Here is a 23494-nt window from a genome sequence, read left to right on the forward strand (position 1 = left end):
TGTATACGTACATATATTGTTAGAAACCTCCCTCCAGTGGTCAACAACCAGACCTATTCAATCTTTGAATGAAAAACAACCGGATGAAGAGAGCAAAGAGCAAAATGGCTTTCCTACAGTCAGATGCGACAGATACACTCAGATGCGACAGATACACTCAGATGTGAAGGATACACTCAGATGTGACGGATACACTCAGATGTGACGGATACACTCAGATGTGACGGATACAATCAGATGTGAAGGATACACTCAGATGTGATGGATACAATCAGATGTGATGGATACACTCAGATGTGATGGATACACTCAGATGTGGCGGATACACTCAGATGCGACGGATACACTCAGATGTGATGGGTACACTCAGATGCAACAGAAGCTGAATATATATAAAAGTATATAATTGATACTCACGCTACAGACAGTACTGGTTTGGGCATTGAAGCCTCATCAATGCAGGTCAGAGGTAGAAAGGGAGATAACTCCTTTTGCTATTGACAGTTGGCTTCTGTATTGAAACAACTGGGTTGTCTAACAGTCTTTAAGAAAGTTAATGTGCAAGGTGATAAGCTTTGCACTAAGGCTAATAATGTCACTAAGGCTAATAATGTCACACCTATCACAGATCGCCTAGGTGATAAGCTTTGCACTAAGGCTAATAATGTCACACCTATCACAGATCGCCTAGGTGATAAGCTTTGCACTAAGGCTAATAATGTCACACCTATCACAGATCGCCTAACTGAACCAAAGTAAGGGAGTATACTCATGCTCTGTACTTATAATAAGAGCATAATAAGAGCATAATAAACAGCGTAAACGCATAGGATCATAATAATCATGCTCTCATAATATATATAATTATCCCATGACCGAACACGAGCAAAGCGAGTGTTTGGGAGATTTATGATAAATGCATATGCGCACACAACTAATGAAAATTATTCATCAACGGCCGTTGCAAACCCTTGTACCGAAATCTCATCAACAAATTTAAACATTTTTGTATGGAGTCGTTTAAGTATAATAACAATACAAAACACATATAAACCTATTGAAATATGTTACCAAGTATTTAAAAAGTGAAAAGTGTAGACAATATCCTAAAACTTACCCATCTGATCGGATAATACATAACTAGACAGATTAATTTGGCCATTAAAACCTGAAGCCATTAAAACCTGACAAGCCTTTTTCAATCAAAATTAAGACCGGCCTACGAATTGCCGATAAAAGCGTGCGACAGAGAGTAGAACGATTAAGTCGTGCGCATTTCATAAGAAAAACGTGCAAATTTCACCAGTCTATGGCATTGTCCAATTGCTGAAGGTTTCTGTAATTAACGTAAAAGTACTGAAAAGTAATCGTTTTTTTGCCGTTTTTAAAGACAACTGACATTTTGGACACTTATAATGAGTACTTTGGTATTCTAACTGATGTCCAAAGCAGTGAAAGTAAAGGAAATGACGATGATATTTTTTTAACAATTCTTATAAGATTATTACAATATTTAATTATAAGAATAATTATTCGATTTTATAAGATCGTAGTATATAGTGACCGATGGTATGCAATATGTTACTGTAATTATTTTTCTAAAGATTTTGTTGATGATACTATGGCTGTGCCCAATATTGCGGTATTGCCAAGCCGTTTTTAATATCTTGCAAAAATATTTAATTATAAGAATAATCATTCGAATTTATAAGATTGTAGTATATAGTGACCGATGGTATGCAATATGTTACTGTTATTATTTTTCTAAAGATTTTGTTGATGATACTACAGCTGTGCCCAATATCGCGGTACTGCCAAGTCGTTTTTAATATCTGCTAAATTAAGTTATAGCAATGATATACAGCCGCCCATTGGCCACAACCCACAGTCCAGTGAGGGCTGTATATTATTAGCTATAGGCTTACACTTTCTCATAGATATACAGCTATTTCTATGACAACCAACTAAAATCTGTTTAGATTGTTAAATTCAGCATAACTTTTTGCATATAAATACAAAAATCTAGATAAATATCACAACTTCTTGATATTGGTTGCTATGGCGTTTTGAAATGTAAATGAAATTGTGCATTGATTCTTGTTTCTCAAACGAAAACCAATGCACTAATGGTAAACATGCATTTAGTTTATTGACCATAAAATCTGCTGTAATTAAGCTAGAATCAAATGTTTTTGCAAAATAACTGAGAGTTTTCTCCTTCTGCTATTGTAGATAACTCTAAACCTCACACACTCGACTTAATCATGGTTTCTGTGATCATGACCCATTTTTTCACTTTGATTACAGATCGCTGTCAAAACCATTCTACATTCAACACAACCAACTTTAAAACTGTGTATATTACACAGCAACTTACCATTTTACTTCTAATACTGCATTTCTCCTATTGTAGGGGAGAGATATAAACATAATCTTTTCCTCTCATTATTGTTGTACATAATAGCACCCAGTACATTACAGCTACCATTGCAGCTACCATTGCAGTTCTCCTATTGCACAGCAGTGCCATTTGATAGCTAATATTGCATTTCTCAACCAGCAGTACCCTTTCTTTTTTCCAATATCACTTTGGTCATGGGCTGTATGACAGGGGAATTTCTAGTTACATTATATTATATATATATTTTTCAAAGTTTTTTTGTGTTTGTCCAGCTATAGCTATTAAAATCTTGGAATAAAGAATACATATCGCAGAAGATTTGATCTCAGACCCTCCTGTTCACCAGTCTAATGCCTTACTAATTAAGCCACGGAAGCTTGATAAAGTTTTTAGGCAATATATGTCGTTATATGGGTGCGAATGCGCTATGAATCTCAATGACGCTGCGCCATAACGTCGTGGAGAGCCATTAGTTAAGTAGTTCTCTTATTAGTAAGCTTACTCAAATTAGCCATTGGCAATGTGCCAGGCTAATGGCGAGTAGCGGGCAACTACATTACCTCTCATTGTTTGTAAGCTGGTTTTTAATACCCACGCAACACCGAGCAGTTTGCTAGTTATATAAGTCTCAAAGTCTGTGTCTGTCCTTGTCTTTGTCCAACATCCTTTGGTATGTACAGCTGTAGCTATTAAAATCTTGGAATAAAGAACCTGTATCGCAGTAGATTTGCGCAAGGAACTTCCCATTCGCCAGGTGACATGCTAAACCACTGAGCTATGGGAGATTAATAAATTCATTAGATGATATGACTGAATATCTTGGTGAAAATACCGCTATGCTTTACGCAACGTGATTAAAGATTGCTCTAACGTCTTTTATTAGTAAATTACTAGCCTACTCAAATTAGCCATAGGCAATGTGCCAGGCTAATGGCAAGTGGCAGGCAAATACATTACTTGCAAATGTTTTATAAGCTGTTTTCAATACCTGTGCAAATCCTGGCATTCCGCTAGTTATACACATACATGTAAAAAGCTAATAAAATATAGACATGTCTTTCTTGTTAAATACAACACAATCTATCAGGTCTATGATTGGCAGTTATTTTTTATGCTGGTGTTTCTATCTTATATTTAATTGATGGAAGACCTTTATATTCATAAATTTTCAATCATGTCTACACAATATTAATGGTATCAATTTATTATTTGCTCTAACCAATAAAAAAAACAAATGTTAAAATAAAAAGTTTATATAGAAGGGAGACATCTGTCGTAAGTTGTATTTACATATATGTAGCTGTTAGCTGGAATTCAGCTTGCTACGTCTTTTATCTAATCTTGTTATTTAATGAAATGCTCAATTCATTTCTGTGACTTTTAAGCAACAACTATATTTATTTTAGACATATGAAAAAGCTCAAAATGAACATGAAAAACCTGGGCTCTCACAAATTCTTCAAGTTTTTTTTAGCAACTTCAGCATTTTGCTGACATTTCATAATGTTTGAACACATTCTATCTTCAAGGTGAAAGACCATCACAAAATATGTAGTCAAACAAATCTTAAAGTGGATGTATGTATGTTTCAGCAGCACAACATATATATACCGTAGATAGTGTTTACATATATAAAAATATTGTTTTTCAGGTTATTTTTTAATTAGGCGAGTTACAGAAATAGGTAAATAAAATAATAACAATAACGTGCAAATTTCAGGTATTTCTTTTGCTCAACATTAACATTATGCTCTATTTTCTATACTGATGGAGTGTTTTCTCTCACGGGTAAATAAGTTTATAGCAGTATTTTTTGAGGAGTTTGAGTAGCGGCATTTTGCTTTCAACCTCCTGCTGGCTTTAACACTGATTAAAATAACAGAATAGGTAAGCATCTAATAATGTAGTAATTATACAGTGTGTAATCTGTTCTCTTAGTTGATAAACTGATAGATGAACAGATACAGCATGTATTCTGTTTTCTTAATTGATAAACTGATAAGTGAACAGATACATCGTGTATTGTGTTCTCTTAATTGATAAACTGATAGATGAACAGATACAGCGTGTATTGTGTTCTCTTAGTTGATGAACTGATAGATGAACAGATACATCGTGTATTGTGTTCTCTTAGTTGATAAACTGATAGATGAACAGATACAGCGTGTATTGTGTTCTCTTAGTTGATGAACTGATAGATGAACAGATACAGCGTGTATTGTGTTCTCTTAGTTGATAAACTGATAGATGAACAGATACAGCGTGTATTGTGTGCTCTTAGTTGGTAAACTGATATATGAACAGATACAGCGTGTATTGTGTTCTCTTAGTTGATAAACTGATAGATGAACAGATACAGCGTGTATTGTGTTCTCTTAGTTGATAAACTGATAGATGAACAGATACATCGTATATTGTGTTCTTTTAATTGATAAACTGATAGATGGACAGATACAGCGTGTATTGTGTGCTCTTAGTTGGTAAACTGATATATGAACAGATACAGCGTGTATTGTGTTCTCTTAATTGATAAACTGATAGGTGAACAGATACATCGTGTATTGTGTTCTTTTAATTGATAAACTGATAGATGAACAGATACATCGTATATTGTGTTCTCTTAGTTGATGAACTGATAGATGAACAGATACATCGTGTATTGTGTTCTCTTAGTTGATAAACTGATAGATGAACAGATACAGCGTGTATTGTGTTCTCTTAGTTGATGAACTGATAGATGAACAGATACAGCGTGTATTGTGTTCTCTTAGTTGATGAACTGATAAGTGAACAGATACAATGATATTTACATAAGAAATCTTCAGTCGTTGCTACTCTTATTATTTGGCTCCAAAATGTCATTAGAGTCTCAGAGCCACAAGCTTAGCACTCTTCTTTACGAGGAGTTTCTTGTCTCAAATTTTTCTTTAAAAAAACAAAAAAACAAGGGTATAGATTTAGTTTGCTAACTAAAAGCATTCTGGAAGTACTTGGAGCAAAATGAACAACTATATGTCAGCCAAGTTAATAAGTACCTTGTACCAAACTAAGTGGTAGAATCTACCTGCTTCTAGGGAAACTTGCATTTGATGAGTGCTTTAGCATCTGCTATACTATAAGTGTACTTTTTGGCAGAGAACAGGCGATATTGATGACCTTCAGCTGTTGATGACCTTCAGCGGTTGATGCTTCTTCCACTGCTTACCTATATTGTTTACAGCAAAAATATATTATTGATTATGTCATTGTCATTCGTTGCTATTCTTGCAAACTTTATCCCTTATAGGAGAATGTTTCCAGTAGCATCAATTAGCTTAATTATTATTGTGGTACATTTGAAGAGTGGCATTGGGCTGCTCGTTTAATGTGGAATGGTTTCAAAAATCTTAGACTATATCTTTTGCTAGATTTCAAATTGTCACAAATGGTTTCCTGTTAGCCTGTATTCTTGATTTTTGCCTTCAAGTCCCAGTTTGTCTTTTCTGACTAACCCTTGCTTCTCTTTTTCATGAACATACATGTACTTATCCTTATTTTTATTCCACGTGACATTTTCATTTCAGGCGTGTATTAAAACTGTACTTCAGCAATACAGAGTGTACCATTGAAGTACAGTTTTATTACACGTAACTGTACCCCTGAAGTACAGTTTTATTACACATGACTGTATCACTGAAGTACAGTTTTATTACTCATGACTGTACCACTGATGTACAGTTTTATTACACGTAACTGTACCACTGAAGTATAGCTTTATTACACATGACTGTACCACCGATGTACAGTTTTATTACTCATGACTGTACCACTGAAGTACAGTTTTATTACACATGACTGTATCACTGAAGTACAGTTTTATTACTCATGACTGTACCACTGAAGTACAGCTTTATTACACATGACTGTACTACTGATGTACAGTTTTATTACTCATGACTGTACCACTGAAGTACAGTTTTATTACTCATGACTGTATCACTGAAGTACAGTTTTATTACACATGACTGTACCACTGATGTACAGTTTTATCACTCATGACTGTACCACTGAAGTACAGTTTTATTACACATGACTGTACCATTGAAGTACAGTTTTATTACACATGACTGTACCGCTGAAATACAGTTTTATTACACATGACTGTACCACTGAAGTACAGTTTTATTACACATGACTGTACCACTGAAGTACAGCTTTATTACACATGACTGTACCACTGATGTACAGTTTTATTACACGTAACTGTACCACTGAAGTACAGTTTTATTACACGTAACTGTACAGCTGAACTTCTCTCAGCTTTGCAGACAAAATTGACTTCTTTTTTCTCTTCTCATTTATGGTGTTTATTTTAGATGCACCCAAGCTCTACTCGATTGATGCCAGTAACATTATTTGTTATATTATTAATATTATTATTGCTATGTTTTGGCTACCACAACATGCTATTAATTATTATGAGACTAAAACCTACCCATAGCATAATAGATTTATCCCAGTTTCGAGAATTTGGCAGCTAGCCAATTGGATGACACGTCGGTATATGAGAATTAAGATGGCGACCTGCCAAAAATGCAAGTGAGATCACTTATAAAATCTAAAAAGCAAATGTTCTGCCTATTCAAAGAGAATAGGGTTAAAAAAGAGCCATATCAACTTACAGACTGAATGGGATAATAACCCAATTCTGGAACGTTTCAGTTGGCAGTCAAATGATCATGTCGATCTCAAGTTTTGAACAGCATTATATATTAGTTTATTGTTTAACGTACATGCTATTATTATATTATTTGTGAGTGCTCTCCTTTTCTACAAACAATTGATCCATCTTACCTGTTGCTACCCAGCCACCTACTCACTTACTTACCTACTTTCTTACCCACTTACTTACCCACTTACCTACCCATTTACCTACCTACTTATCCAGCTACATACCCACTTACATACCTACCCATCTACTTACCCACTTACCTAGCTACCTACATATCCTCTTACCTACCCATCTATCTACCTACCTGTCTACCTACCCAGCTACCTGCCCACCTACTTTCCCAACGACCTAACCTCTTACCTACCTATGTACTTACCCACCTACTTACCTACCTACATAATATATGATTTGGGGTTGGTTCAGCCTATCTTCATCAAATATTTATATTTATTGCAGAGCAAAGTAGCCCAGTATTATGGTTAAGACAAGTCAATAACTGAAAGAATATACGATCATACTTTTATCTCTGTCTCATTCCTTTCATGTACGTGTAGGTCTTAATTCTGCTCATGTTATGAGCAGAATTATAAACAAGATGCATAGCTAGAGTTCTCTCGGTGTAAAAGTAGTGAAGTTTGGTGAGATGTTTGCGACCTTATGACCTTATGACCTTATGTTTGCGACCTGACTGCGCAGTAGAGTGGTGAGTGTATGAGCAGACTTTGCCACAGTAAGGCACATTTGTTCATCTTATTTATACATACATTACAAAAGTAATAGTTCCAAAATATGTTTCTTTTGTAAATTATCTTGCAACAAGTCTTTATGACTTGAAGAAGTTTCAGAGTTAACCAGCTTTTGCGAGTAGTTTTTGTCTTGATTTTTAACATCCATAATTTGAGGTGAACTGGCTGTTGACTACCAATTCGAAAAATTTTTGCAGAATGGCAATAACTTGAATAATTGTATATTTTCCTAAATCAACTCACAACACTGTTTCAGCAAACTGAAAACGAATAACATGAACATGTAAGTTCAGAGCTGATGAAGTAACATGAACATGTAAGCACATAGCTGATGAAGTAACATGAACATGTAAGCACAGAACTGATGAAATAACATGAACATGTAAGCACAGAGCTGATGAAGTAACATGAACATGTAAGTTCAGAGCTGATGAAGTAACATGAACATGTAAGCACAAAACTGATGAAATAACATGAACATGTAAGCACAGAGCTGATGAAGTAACATGAACATGTAAGCACAGAGCTGATGAAGTAACATGAACATGTAAGTTCAGAGCTGATGAAGTAACATGAACATGTAAGTTCAGAGCTGATGAAGTAACATGAACATGTAAGCACAGAGCTGATGAAGTAACATGAACATGTAAGTTCAGAGCTGATGAAGTAACATGAACATGTAAGTTCAGAGCTGATGAAGTAACATGAACATGTAAGCACAGAACTGATGAAGTAACATGAACATGTAAGCACAAAACTGATGAAATAACATGAACATGTAAGCACAGAGCTGATGAAGTAACATGAACATGTAAGCACAGAGCTGATGAAGTAACATGAACATGTAAGTTCAGAGCTGATGAAGTAACATGAACATGTAAGTTCAGAGCTGATGAAGTAACATGAACATGTAAGCACAGAACTGATGAAGTAACATGAACATGTAAGCACAAAACTGATGAAATAACATGAACATGTAAGCACAGAGCTGATGAAGTAACATGAACATGTAAGCACAGAGCTGATGAAGTAACATGAACATGTAAGTTCAGAGCTGATGAAGTAACATGAACATGTAAGTTCAGAGCTGATGAAGTAACATGAACATGTAAGCACAGAACTGATGAAGTAACATGAACATGTAAGCACATAGCTGATGAAGTAACATGAACATGTAAGCACAGAGCTGATGAAGTAACATGAACATGTAAGTTCAGAGCTGATGAAGTAACATGAACATGTAAGTTCAGAGCTGATGAAGTAACATGAACATGTAAGTTCAGAGCTGATGAAGTAACATGAACATGTAAGCACAGAACTGATGAAGTAACATGAACATGTAAGCACAGAGCTGATGAAGTAACATGAACATGTAAGTTCAGAGCTGATGAAGTAACATGAACATGTAAGTTCAGAGCTGATGAAGTAACATGAACATGTAAGTTCAGAGCTGATGAAGTAACATGAACATGTAAGCACATAGCTGATGAAGTAACATGAACATGTAAGTTCAGAGCTGATGAAGTAACATGAACATGTAAGTTCAGAGCTGATGAAGTAACATGAACATGTAAGTTCAGAGCTGATGAAGTAACATGAACATGTAAGTTCAGAGCTGATGAAGTAACATGAACATGTAAGCACAGAACTGATGAAGTAACATGAACATGTAAGCACAGAACTGATGAAATAACATGAACATGTAAGTTCAGAGCTGATGAAGTAACATGAACATGTAAGCACAGAACTGATGAAGTAACATGAACATGTAAGCACATAGCTGATGAAGTAACATGAACATGTAAGCACAGAGCTGATGAAGTAACATGAACATGTAAGTTCAGAGCTGATGAAGTAACATGAACATGTAAGCACAGAACTGATGAAATAACATGAACATGTAAGCACAGAACTGATGAAGTAACATGAACATGTAAGCACATAGCTGATGAAGTAACATGAACATGTAAGCACAGAGCTGATGAAGTAACATGAACATGTAAGCACAGAACTGATGAAATAACATGAACATGTAAGTTCAGAGCTGATGAAGTAACATGAACATGTAAGTTCAGAGCTGATGAAGTAACATGAACATGTAAGCACAGAACTGATGAAGTAACATGAACATGTAAGCACAGAACTGATGAAATAACATGAACATGTAAGTTCAGAGCTGATGAAGTAACATGAACATGTAAGCACAGAACTGATGAAGTAACATGAACATGTAAGCACATAGCTGATGAAGTAACATGAACATGTAAGCACAGAGCTGATGAAGTAACATGAACATGTAAGTTCAGAGCTGATGAAGTAACATGAACATGTAAGCACAGAACTGATGAAATAACATGAACATGTAAGCACAGAACTGATGAAGTAACATGAACATGTAAGCACATAGCTGATGAAGTAACATGAACATGTAAGCACAGAGCTGATGAAGTAACATGAACATGTAAGCACAGAGCTGATGAAGTAACATGAACATGTAAGTTCAGAGCTGATGAAGTAACATGAACATGTAAGTTCAGAGCTGATGAAGTAACATGAACATGTAAGCACAGAACTGATGAAGTAACATGAACATGTAAGCACAAAACTGATGAAATAACATGAACATGTAAGCACAGAGCTGATGAAGTAACATGAACATGTAAGCACAGAGCTGATGAAGTAACATGAACATGTAAGTTCAGAGCTGATGAAGTAACATGAACATGTAAGTTCAGAGCTGATGAAGTAACATGAACATGTAAGCACAGAACTGATGAAGTAACATGAACATGTAAGCACATAGCTGATGAAGTAACATGAACATGTAAGCACAGAGCTGATGAAGTAACATGAACATGTAAGTTCAGAGCTGATGAAGTAACATGAACATGTAAGTTCAGAGCTGATGAAGTAACATGAACATGTAAGTTCAGAGCTGATGAAGTAACATGAACATGTAAGCACAGAACTGATGAAGTAACATGAACATGTAAGCACAGAGCTGATGAAGTAACATGAACATGTAAGTTCAGAGCTGATGAAGTAACATGAACATGTAAGTTCAGAGCTGATGAAGTAACATGAACATGTAAGTTCAGAGCTGATGAAGTAACATGAACATGTAAGCACATAGCTGATGAAGTAACATGAACATGTAAGTTCAGAGCTGATGAAGTAACATGAACATGTAAGTTCAGAGCTGATGAAGTAACATGAACATGTAAGTTCAGAGCTGATGAAGTAACATGAACATGTAAGTTCAGAGCTGATGAAGTAACATGAACATGTAAGCACAGAACTGATGAAGTAACATGAACATGTAAGCACAGAACTGATGAAATAACATGAACATGTAAGTTCAGAGCTGATGAAGTAACATGAACATGTAAGCACAGAACTGATGAAGTAACATGAACATGTAAGCACATAGCTGATGAAGTAACATGAACATGTAAGCACAGAGCTGATGAAGTAACATGAACATGTAAGTTCAGAGCTGATGAAGTAACATGAACATGTAAGCACAGAACTGATGAAATAACATGAACATGTAAGCACAGAACTGATGAAGTAACATGAACATGTAAGCACATAGCTGATGAAGTAACATGAACATGTAAGCACAGAGCTGATGAAGTAACATGAACATGTAAGCACAGAACTGATGAAATAACATGAACATGTAAGTTCAGAGCTGATGAAGTAACATGAACATGTAAGTTCAGAGCTGATGAAGTAACATGAACATGTAAGCACAGAACTGATGAAGTAACATGAACATGTAAGCACAGAACTGATGAAATAACATGAACATGTAAGTTCAGAGCTGATGAAGTAACATGAACATGTAAGCACAGAACTGATGAAGTAACATGAACATGTAAGCACATAGCTGATGAAGTAACATGAACATGTAAGCACAGAGCTGATGAAGTAACATGAACATGTAAGTTCAGAGCTGATGAAGTAACATGAACATGTAAGCACAGAACTGATGAAATAACATGAACATGTAAGCACAGAACTGATGAAGTAACATGAACATGTAAGCACATAGCTGATGAAGTAACATGAACATGTAAGCACAGAGCTGATGAAGTAACATGAACATGTAAGTTCAGAGCTGATGAAGTAACATGAACATGTAAGCACAGAGCTGATGAAGTAACATGAACATGTAAGCACAGAGGTGATGCATAGATGAAAGACATGACATTGACACAAATCTGTAAAAGATATCAGCCTAATAAAGCAGAAGATATGAGATAATAAAACTGGGACCGGGCTATGAAACCATCCTAGCCTATCTTTGAGATTCACTCTCTTTGACAAGTTCAATAGTAGTAAAAGTTGGCCAGAATATGATCTTTATGAAATAATCAATAGTGAAAAGCAAAAAATACTGGAAAGAGTTGAGTTTTAATATAAGATTTAACAATAAATATGCCTACAAAGGGATGCTCAGTTGTTTACCTCAAACTTAACACTATAGACAGGGTGTGATAACTCTCTAATCAACAACGAGAATGATCGAGACACTATTGTTCATATAATCACTCAAATTTAAACCTTATACAAATAATTTATTTTACTGTAGAGTTTATGTCCATGTCATAGAAGGGAAATAGTAGATATGGATAATCATTCTACTCTATTGTTATATATTATGATATAGTATAAATGTAAAATAATATAACATAATATATATACAATATAATATATGGGCATTTTAAATCAAGCAAATATATGCAGTGACATTCACTAAACAATTAATTCAAGAATATTACCAAAGGTAAAACTAAATGATGTAAAACATTTACTGTTACAAGGCAACTTTGTAAGCCAGCTCTAAAGAAGTAGGACAACTCCAGTATGAGCTTAAACAAAAACACAAAACGTATCCATGTGATAATTATGGTGTTGCACATTTTTAACTGCACTAATAACTTCAACAAAAGAGTAGTGATTCCAGCAACTCATTCATCTGTCAAAGTAATTAGACAAATTGCTATAATATAATACTTTATATTCAGAAGAAGATGAGTCCAAGATGAGTTGCGTGGATAATTCTGCTGTGTACCAGATGTAACCTTTGGAGCGTGTCACTAATGATGTCTCGCGTGATTCGTTCTCTGGCCAGCCATGCGTAAAGACAATTTGCAAGTTGTTATCAAAGTCAGTTGCAGGTACGTTGGATGCCTAAACGAAGGAAGCTAAGTAGAGCTAACTTATATTAAAACTCAGCAGTGAGTTATCTCTACAGGTAGTGGCAGGTAGCGGCAGGTGTTATCAATCTACGCAGTTGAGATCTAGTCTGAGGTTAATCAGTGACTTTTATAAGATGCTTGCAATAAAATTCTTACTTAAAGCGGTCAAAGGTTTTGCGCATTAAGTTTTTTTATAATGAAAATAGAAAAATTACATAAAGCTATCGCATAAAAAGTATATGTATATGATGAGAGATGTATATGATGAGAGATGTATATGATGAGAGATGTATATGATGAAAGATGTTTTTGATGAGAGATGTATATGATGAGAGATGTATATGATGAGAGATGTATATGATGAGAGATGTATATGATAAAAGATGTATATGATGAAAGACGTATATGATGAGAGATGTATATGATGAGAGATGTATATGGTGAAATATGTATATGATGAGAGATGTATATGATGAACGATGTATATGATGAAAGATGTTTCTGATGAAAGATGTATATGATGAGAGAGGTATATGATGAGAGATGTATATGATGAGAGATGTATATGATGAGAGATGTATATGATGAGAGATGTATATGATGAAAGATGTATATGATGAGAGATGTATATGATGAAAGACGTATATGATGAGAGATGTATATGATGAGAGACGTATATGATGAGAGACGTATATGATGAGAGACGTATATGATGAGAGACGTATATGATGAGAGACGTATATGATGAGAGACGTATATGATGAGAGACGTATATGATGAGAGACGTATATGATGAGAGACGTATATGATGAGAGACGTATATGATGAGAGACGTATATGATGAGAGACGTATATGATGAGAGACGTATATGATGAGAGACGTATATGATGAGAGATGTATATGGTGAAAGATGTATATGGTTGTGACGGGACACATGTGACGGGACATATAGATGTTGAGACATACATTATAACTACATGTACCTCTGATTATCTCAAGTTAAAGAGAGGGCTGATGGGTTTGAAGAGAAAATTGCTATTCTTTGACAAGGATAACTCTTAATTAAAAAATCTCACAACAACTTTAGCCGGTGCGCAACTGTTGCAGCTAAATTAACAGTTTTCCTTGTTTTTCAGCTCTATTTCTGATCACGGTCATGCAATCTGAAAAATATTCTTTCTAGTACATATCTTGATACACTCACTAATAATGCCCCCATGAATATTTGTGAACGAAAGTTTATTTTTTAAGGTAGCAATTTTTTCACATTAAACTTTACAATGTTTATTAAAAAGTTGTTTTCTTTAGCACAGATTCCATAGTAAAAGACAATGGTGATCAAATTGAAATGAAGGAATTCTTTGCAAAAGGTTAGCACTGTAGGTTTGAATTACCGCTAAATCAGTTTCTTTTCACAAAACTTTTGAGGTCCACTAAAAACTGTTCAAGTTGAACGTTTACTAGTGATTGCAGTGATTGCAGTGATTACAGTGATTGCAGTGATTGCAGTGATTGCAGTGATTACAGTGATTGCAGTGATTACAGTGATTGCAGGGATTACAGTGAGTGCAGTGATTACAGTGATTACAGTGATTAAAGTGATTACAGTGAGTGCAGTGAGTGCAGTGAATGCAGTGATTGCAGTGATTGCAGGGATTACAGTGAGTGCAGTGATTACAGTGATTACAGTGATTACAGTGATTACAGTGAGTGCAGTGAGTACAGTGAATGCAGTGATTGCAGTTATTACAGTGATTGCAGTGATTACAGTGAGCGCAGTGATTGCAGTGATTCCAGTGATTACAGTGATTACAGTAATTGCAGTGATTGCAGTGATTACAATGATTGTAGTGATTGCAGTGAGTGCAGTGATTGCAGTGAATGCAGTGATTGCAGTTATTACAGTGATTGCAGTGATTACAGTGAGCGCAGTGATTGCAGTGATTCCAGTGATTACAGTGATTACAGTAATTGCAGTGATTACAGTGAGTGCAGTGATTACAGTGATTACAGTGATTACAGGGATTACAGTGATTACAGTGAGTGCAGTGATTACAGTGATATCAGAGTAAAGTCAGCTGTTTACGATGTTTTAAACCATCACAAGGGGTTTCACAAAAACATTTTATTAAATATCTTACTACTTTTTCTAAAGTATATCACTTCATTTATAAGGAGTTGCAAATTCAATGATAAATATTACTGTAATTACCTATGCTGACTTGCTAGAAAACCAAAAATGCCACAGTCAAATGAAAAATAAACTTTTAACTCGCTGGTAACTATAAAAAGGGAATGCAATTATGAACTGCTTGATATGGCAAACAGTCCACTATCAGTTTCTCTGATTGGGAAACCTCGGCCATTTTTACAATGTTCAAACCTGTGAACATCACTTACTACAAAACATACTATAAAAAATTATGTTAACCTTGACAATGTTATATTACATGTAATTGTACATCTGAACTACAGTTATATTACGTGTAATTGTACATCTGAGCTACAGTTATATTACGTGTAATTGTACATCTGAACTACAGTTTTATTATCATATAATTGTTGGCATGCAGCTAGTAGTAGCTAGTAGGAAAGCACAAATGGCATCAGATGACTATAACAAAACCATTGTAAAAAGTTGAGTTCCTTTTAAAATTAAAAACTATTAGTATTTGTATATTAACTATTTAGTAGTAACTGCCAAAGTTGTATGATTTATGTATACACTTTACCTTGATAAATATTTCAGTGCACTAAACATTGGGTAAGACGTCATTAACTTAGTTGAGTAGAAATTGTTGCAGGATTGCTGATGAGAAAAGTGCGTGATAACTTCAACTGATGCTAGAATGAATAAGGCGACAATCTTCATAGCATTGTTTAGCATAAGCTGTTGCGACAGCCACTCTGATGGGTCTATTTCACCTGCCTGCAATGACTTCGAGATGAAACCGAGGCACGGAGGTGAAGTAAGCAGAAAAAATGAAGGAGCCTTTGAAGTTCGAATTCAATCACAAGAATATGATCCTCTTAATCCATCTACAGGTTGGTTAATAAAGCGTATTAGCAATCTAATCTATATCCTCTATTTAATAGAATATATTCACAAGGAAAGTTGCTGTAGTTGAGTCTATATCCTCTATTTAATAGAATATATTCATAAAGAAGGTTTTTGGTAGGTAGGTTCTGTTAAATGTAAAAATGAAGAGACTATCTTGTTTTCGTTTGGATATCTGTAATTTCATGTTTTTTTGTATTACATATATAGTATACATGCAATATTTTCATATATATTTATATACGAAGAGTACAGCTTGTACACTATACATGTAACATGTACATGTCTAGTTGTAGTGTACATTCTAGTAAACAATGCAATGTACAAGAATGCTGCATAGGCCTATCTCTGGTTTGCCTAGAGAAGAGACTTGTTGTAATGGCCGCGATGATTCACCATTCACCTTAGGGTTAGTGTTTTTGTTTTTAGCCATCCCAAACACTTCCTCTTCGATGTCCTGACCTAATGTATTTTTTATTGCCTATGAAAGATGGACTGACTGCTGCCGACCAATAATATTTTATCCTTATCCATTATTCTCCTTTTGGCGCCAGTCTTGCCACCGCCTTTCTGGTAGCCTAGGTCATTTATAGTTTTACCTAGCATTCATACACACCTGTAGTTCTAAACTAGTAAAACTATGGACATAAAGTTCAGGCGCTTTCAGCCACCTATTTAATCTCACAAGTGCTGTCAAGAAAGCAAAGGTAATATTTTTACAGTTTTCTAATTGCATTTTCTTATTTGGTTTAATTTGTTTCAATTATCTTTTAGTTTTAATGCTGTAAATGCATAAATACTTGAACTTGTAATGCTGGTATGAATATTGTTGTTTTGCACTATTGTCTTGTCATACATGTATTTTACTCTGCTTATCTTTATGTACACATTTTAGCGATTATATAACCTTTACTACAGGTTTCACCGTGTCCTGCGTCTTCGATATTCATCACTGAATAAAGAATTCTATTGACATAGTCAAAACCAACGTATTTCTTCAACAGCACAACCTACCTAGAATTTCAAAATCCTATACTTGTCATAGAGACTTTTTAGGCATGTCAGTTTCTGGCTACATTCATAGTTTATTAAATGGCTATAAAATAGCAAACACTTAAACACTCTAGTGGCAGGAAGCAAACATACGTAGATTTTGTAACAATGCATTTGTTTCCTTCCAACATTAAAGAACAGGAAATGGCAGTTGATATTCAGTGAGCTTTTTTTTCAGTTTCTGTGAAGATCATTAGCTCAACCGGAGTCCGCTTTAAAGGCTTTCTCATTCAAGCGCGGAGACACAATAGCTTTGATGCAATCGCCAAAGGAATAATGAATGGACCAGCTTCTTTAACTCGTCAGATTTGTGGCAATGAAGGCGTAAGATTACACATGCTAGTTTGCTGGCATCTGAAGGCATGTTTGTTTCTGGCTGATAGGTCAAGATCAAAAGTTATGTTTGTCCATGGCTGATAACTGTAGGTCAAAAAGCTTGTTTATGGCTCATAGGTCAAGGTCAAAAAGTTTTGTAGTCCATGTCTGATAAGTCGAGATCTATAAGCCTAATGATAGTGAATAATAGTTGTAGAACTCTTGTAGAACGGAATGGCACACACAGCTGAGTTTAGCAACAATTGGAAGGACGAGATTTCGTTGAATTGGTCACCTTACGAAGATGTTTGTGACAATTTAGATATGGGAGATTTACAGTTTCAGTATGTATATAATTTTCTGCCTAATCCTTGACTTAACTCTATTTTAGACGCTTCACAGACTTATACCATGTACATATACGTATACCAGATACACATGTTGACGTCACTGCATTATCGGTGTATATAAAAGCATGCAAGACCGATGATGTTCATAACAACTAAATAATAGCTAAAGTAAAGCTATTTAAAAATGGATTGTAATGAGCTGTTTGTTTTGTGTACGTGTATGTTTCCTATTCACGAGTCTGTCAATTAGGAAGGCATTTGATAAGTTGCGAAAGGTTATTTTTTGGATAATTCTTTTCGTTTTTTTATGTAATCGTGATTGTTTAGAAAGAAGAGTTGCCAAACTGCCATTTTTTGTAGGCTGACAGTGGTAAGATCCTTCTCAGAAAAGGCCCAGGTGAACATCTTCAGCTCTGTTTTAAAGATGAAGAATGTGACAGATCTCGACTTAATTCGTCAGTGTGAGAATAGAGTGCGAAGTGTGGGAGGTGTGGTCAGCGTGCCGTTGTTTCTGATTGTTGGCTTGTTTGTTCTTCAGCTTCTATAATATTTCTGCTAGTTAAGGCGAGGGCCCGGCAGGACTGTAAAACAATAAAAAGCTCAGATGCAGAGCTTCAGATGTACAAATGCAATCACGATAAGCGAGCCAATATCATCCGTACATAGTCATAGCATTTCAAATAGTTAGTTTCAACTTTATTAAACCTGAAGCACTGAAACCTCGAAACAGGCACTCTTTTATAGAGCAATCTTTCCTATGAGCCTATTCTCTATTTTTAAAAACAAAATGCATCTCATGATTTGTGAATTATCAATAACACATACTATTTCTATAGCCATATATATATTAATACTATATAATAATAGTGCATAATAATGCATTTTGTCTCACACTTTTAAACATGTTTGAATCAGTTTTTTTGGTGATGTGATTGATAACTACTGTTTTTGTGAAACACGCTTTTATTTCTTGACAGAACCATCGACTGATATTGACCATCGACTGATATTGATCATCGACTGATATTGACCATCGACTGATATTGACCATCGACTGATATTGACCATCGACTGATATTGACCATCGACTGATATTGACCATCAACTGATGTTAACCATTGACTAATATTGACCATCAACTGATATTGATCATCAACTGATATTTAGTACAGCACTGCAACGTTAAAATGATGTGTTATGCTGTTGGCACTGTTAAGAAGAGGTTAAATGGCAGAGAGAAATGTATAGATTAGACTTTAAAATATGGAAAGTCAATCGTAGAATGAGCGGTTCTTGTATCTGCATGACAAGAGAATTGGAGAATTGATTGATGACTGAGTAACTTTATAAGGCAGATATTATGATGGTATTATTATATAGATGGCAAGATAAAATAGTATACAATTAGTGTATTCACAATTTAAATTATACCTTATGGTACAAATACGAACATAAAAGTAATAAAAGTTACACAAAGATAAAGCAAGGCATTAAGCATCACGCTGACCTTTATTAATATATAATGAGCATATTACCAAAATTGTCTTTGTTGTTGATTTTATGAAAACAAGGCTGAAAAGTTGAGATAACTTTCATATGCATTTTAAAAATGGCAAATCTTTTTTATCACAGTGAAGCATTTTAGTTGGCTAGCATCAATACATATAACTCAGTATTAGCTATTTTATTATTTGAGCAACAGTGCCATTAGCGCATCTATTGACAGGAATAAAAGAATAAGATTTTATCATAAGATAATCGTTACTACAAGTATATCTCACTATCTGACCATCAGACCTTCTCTATATCTCACTATCTGACCATCAGACCTTCTCTATATCTCACTATCTGACCATCAGACCTTTTCTATATCTCACTATCTGACCATCAGACCTTCTCTATATCTCACTATCTGACCATCAGACCTTCTCTATATCTCACTATCTGACCATCAGACCTTCTCTATATCTCACTATCTGACCATCAGACCTTCTCTATATCTCACTATCTGACCATCAGACCTTCTCTATATCTCACTATCTGACCATCAGACCTTTTCTATATCTCACTATCTGACCATCAGACCTTCTCTATATCTCACTATCTGACCATCAGACCTTCTCTATATCTCACTATCTGACCATCAGACCTTCTCTATATCTCACTATCTGACCATAAGACCTTCTCTATATCTCACTATCTGACCATCAGACCTTCTCTATATCTCACTATTTGACCATAAGACCTTCTCTATCTGACCATCAGACCTTCTCTATAGCTCACTATCTGACTATCAAATCATCTCTATATCTCACTATCTGACCATCAGACCTTCTCTATATCTCACTATCTGACTATCAGATCATCTCTATATCTCACTATCTGAGTATCAAATCATCTCTATATCTCACTATCTGACCATCAGACCTTCTCTATATCTCACTATCAGACTATCAGATCATCTATATATCTCACCATCTGACTATCATATCATCTTTATAGCTCACTATCTGACTATAATATCATCTCTATATCTCACTATCTGACTATCATATCATCTCTATATCTCACTATCTGACTATCATATCATCTCTATATCTCACTATCTGTGTATCAGATCATCTCTATAGCTCACTATCTGACTGTAATATCATCTCTATATCTCACTATCTGACTATCATATCATCTCTATAGCTCACTATCTGACTATCATATCATCTCTATAGCTCACTATCTGACTATAATATCATCTCTATATCTCACTATCTGACTATCATATCATCTCTATATCTCACTATCTGACTATCATATCATCTCTATAGCTCACTATCTGACTATCATATCATCTCTATATCTCACTATCTGACTATCATATCATCTCTATAGCTCACTATCTGACTATCATATCATCTCTATATCTCACTATCTGACTATCATATCATCTCTATAGCTCACTATCTGACTGTAATATCATCTCTATATCTCACTATCTGACTATCATATCATCTCTATAGCTCACTATCTGACTATAATATCATCTCTATATCTCACTATCTGACTATCATATCATCTCTATATCTCACTATCTGACTATCATATCATCTCTATATCTCACTATCTGAGTATCAGATCATCTCTATATATCATTATCGGACTATCAGATCATCTCTATATATCACTATCTGATTATCAGATCATCTCTATATCTCACTAACTGTGGTTTAAATTAATAATAGTTTCAGGGTAATGCGATGCCATAAATGGTTGAACTTTCCATGAATGAATGCTATTACTATTCAGCCAACAGCCTGGTTGTATTGACCAGTATAAACCACTGTATTGACCAGTATAAACCACTGTATTGACCAGTATAAACCACTGTATTGACCAGTATAAACCACTGTATTGACCACTATAAACCACTGTATTGACCAGTATAAACCACTGTATTGACCACTATAAACCACTGTATTGACCAGTATAAACCACTGTATTGACCAGTATAAACCACTGTATTGACCAGTATAAACCACTGTATTGACCAGTATAAACCACTGTATTTACCAGTATAAACCACTGTATTTACCACTATAAACCACTGTATTGACCAGTATAAACCACTGTATTTACCAGTATAAACCACTGTATTGACCAGTATAAACCACTGTATTTACCAGTATAAACCACTGTATTTACCACTATAAACCACTGTATTGACCACTATAAAGCACTGTATTGACCAGTATAAAGCACTGTATTGACCAGTATAAACCACTGTATTGACCACTATAAACCACTGTATTGACCAGTATAAACCACTGTATTGACCAGTATAAACCACTGTATTTACCAGTATAAACCACTGTATTTACCAGTATAAACCACTGTATTTACCACTATAAACCACTGTATTTACCAGTATAAACCACTGTATTGACCACTATAAACCACTGTATTTACCAGTATAAACCACTGTATTGACCACTATAAACCACTGTATTGACCACTATAAACCACTGTATTGACCAGTATAAACCACTGTATTGACCAGTATAAACCACTGTATTTACCAGTATAAACCACTGTATTTACCAGTATAAACCACTGTATTGACCAGTATAAACCACTGTATTGACCAGTATAAACCACTGTATTGACCAGTATAAACCACTGTATTGACCAGTATAAACCACTGTATTGACCAGTATAAACCACTGTATTGACCAGTATAAACCACTGTATTTACCACTATAAACCACTGTATTTACCACTATAAACCACTGTATTGACCAGTATAAACCACTGTATTTACCAGTATAAACCACTGTATTTACCAGTATAAACCACTGTATTTACCAGTATAAACCACTGTATTGACCAGTATAAACCACTGTATTTACCAGTATAAACCACTGTATTGACCAGTATAAACCACTGTATTGACCAGTATAAACCACTGTATTGACCAGTATAAACCACTGTATTGACCAGTATAAACCACTGTATTGACCAGTATAAACCACTGTATTGACCAGTATAAACCACTGTATTGACCAGTATAAACCACTGTATTGACCAGTATAAACCACTGTATTTACCAGTATAAACCACTGTATTGACCAGTATAAACCACTGTATTGACCAGTATAAACCACTGTATTGACCAGTATAAACCACTGTATTGACCACTATAAACCACTGTATTGACCAGTATAAACCACTGTATTGACCAGTATAAACCACTGTATTTACCAGTATAAACCACTGTATTTACCAGTATAAACCACTGTATTGACCAGTATAAACCACTGTATTTACCACTATAAACCACTGTATTGACCAGTATAAACCACTGTATTGACCAGTATAAACCACTGTATTTACCAGTATAAACCACTGTATTGACCACTATAAACCACTGTATTGACCACTATAAACCACTGTATTGACCAGTATAAACCACTGTATTGACCAGTATAAACCACTGTATTGACCAGTATAAACCACTGTATTGACCACTATAAACCACTGTATTGACCAGTATAAACCACTGTATTGACCAGTATAAACCACTGTATTGACCACTATAAACCACTGTATTGACCAGTATAAACCACTGTATTGACCAGTATAAACCACTGTATTGACCACTATAAACCACTGTATTGACCAGTATAAACCACTGTATTGACCAGTATAAACCACTGTATTGACCACTATAAACCACTGTATTTACCAGTATAAACCACTGTATTGACCACTATAAACCACTGTATTGACCAGTATAAACCACTGTATTGACCAGTATAAACCACTGTATTGACCACTATAAACCACTGTATTGACCAGTATAAACCACTGTATTGACCAGTATAAACCACTGTATTGACCACTATAAACCACTGTATTTACCAGTATAAACCACTGTATTGACCAGTATAAACCACTGTATTGACCAGTATAAACCACTGTATTGACCAGTATAAACCACTGTATTGACCAGTATAAACCACTGTATTGACCACTATAAACCACTGTATTTACCAGTATAAACCACTGTATTGACCACTATAAACCACTGTATTGACCAGTATAAACCACTGTATTGACCAGTATAAACCACTGTATTGACCAGTATAAACCACTGTATTG

The 23494-nt window shown here is 34.9% G+C and overlaps 1 protein-coding gene across 5 annotated transcripts; it reads left to right on the plus strand.

The window, feature by feature from the left end:
* The first annotated feature begins 12991 nt into the window (after positions 1-12991).
* LOC137406584 (putative ferric-chelate reductase 1) lies at positions 12992-18677 on the plus strand. 5 transcript variants are annotated; one of them, XM_068093206.1, is made up of 5 exons: positions 12992-13044; positions 15871-16111; positions 17356-17501; positions 17721-17836; positions 18203-18677. In XM_068093206.1, exons 2-5 carry the CDS (start codon positions 15916-15918, stop codon positions 18387-18389), a joined length of 645 nt encoding a protein of 214 aa, XP_067949307.1. In that variant the 5' UTR covers positions 12992-13044; positions 15871-15915; the 3' UTR covers positions 18390-18677. The 5 variants fall into 5 exon arrangements, with proteins under 5 accessions (XP_067949307.1, XP_067949284.1, XP_067949290.1 ...); XM_068093183.1 differs by having other exon boundaries at positions 12993-13104; XM_068093189.1 differs by having other exon boundaries at positions 13009-13131.
* Positions 18678-23494: the final 4817 nt, after the last annotated feature.

Source organism: Watersipora subatra, chromosome 1 (assembly GCF_963576615.1).
Source record: "Watersipora subatra chromosome 1, tzWatSuba1.1, whole genome shotgun sequence".
In the NCBI taxonomy this organism is placed as follows: Eukaryota; Metazoa; Bryozoa; class Gymnolaemata; order Cheilostomatida; family Watersiporidae; genus Watersipora; species Watersipora subatra.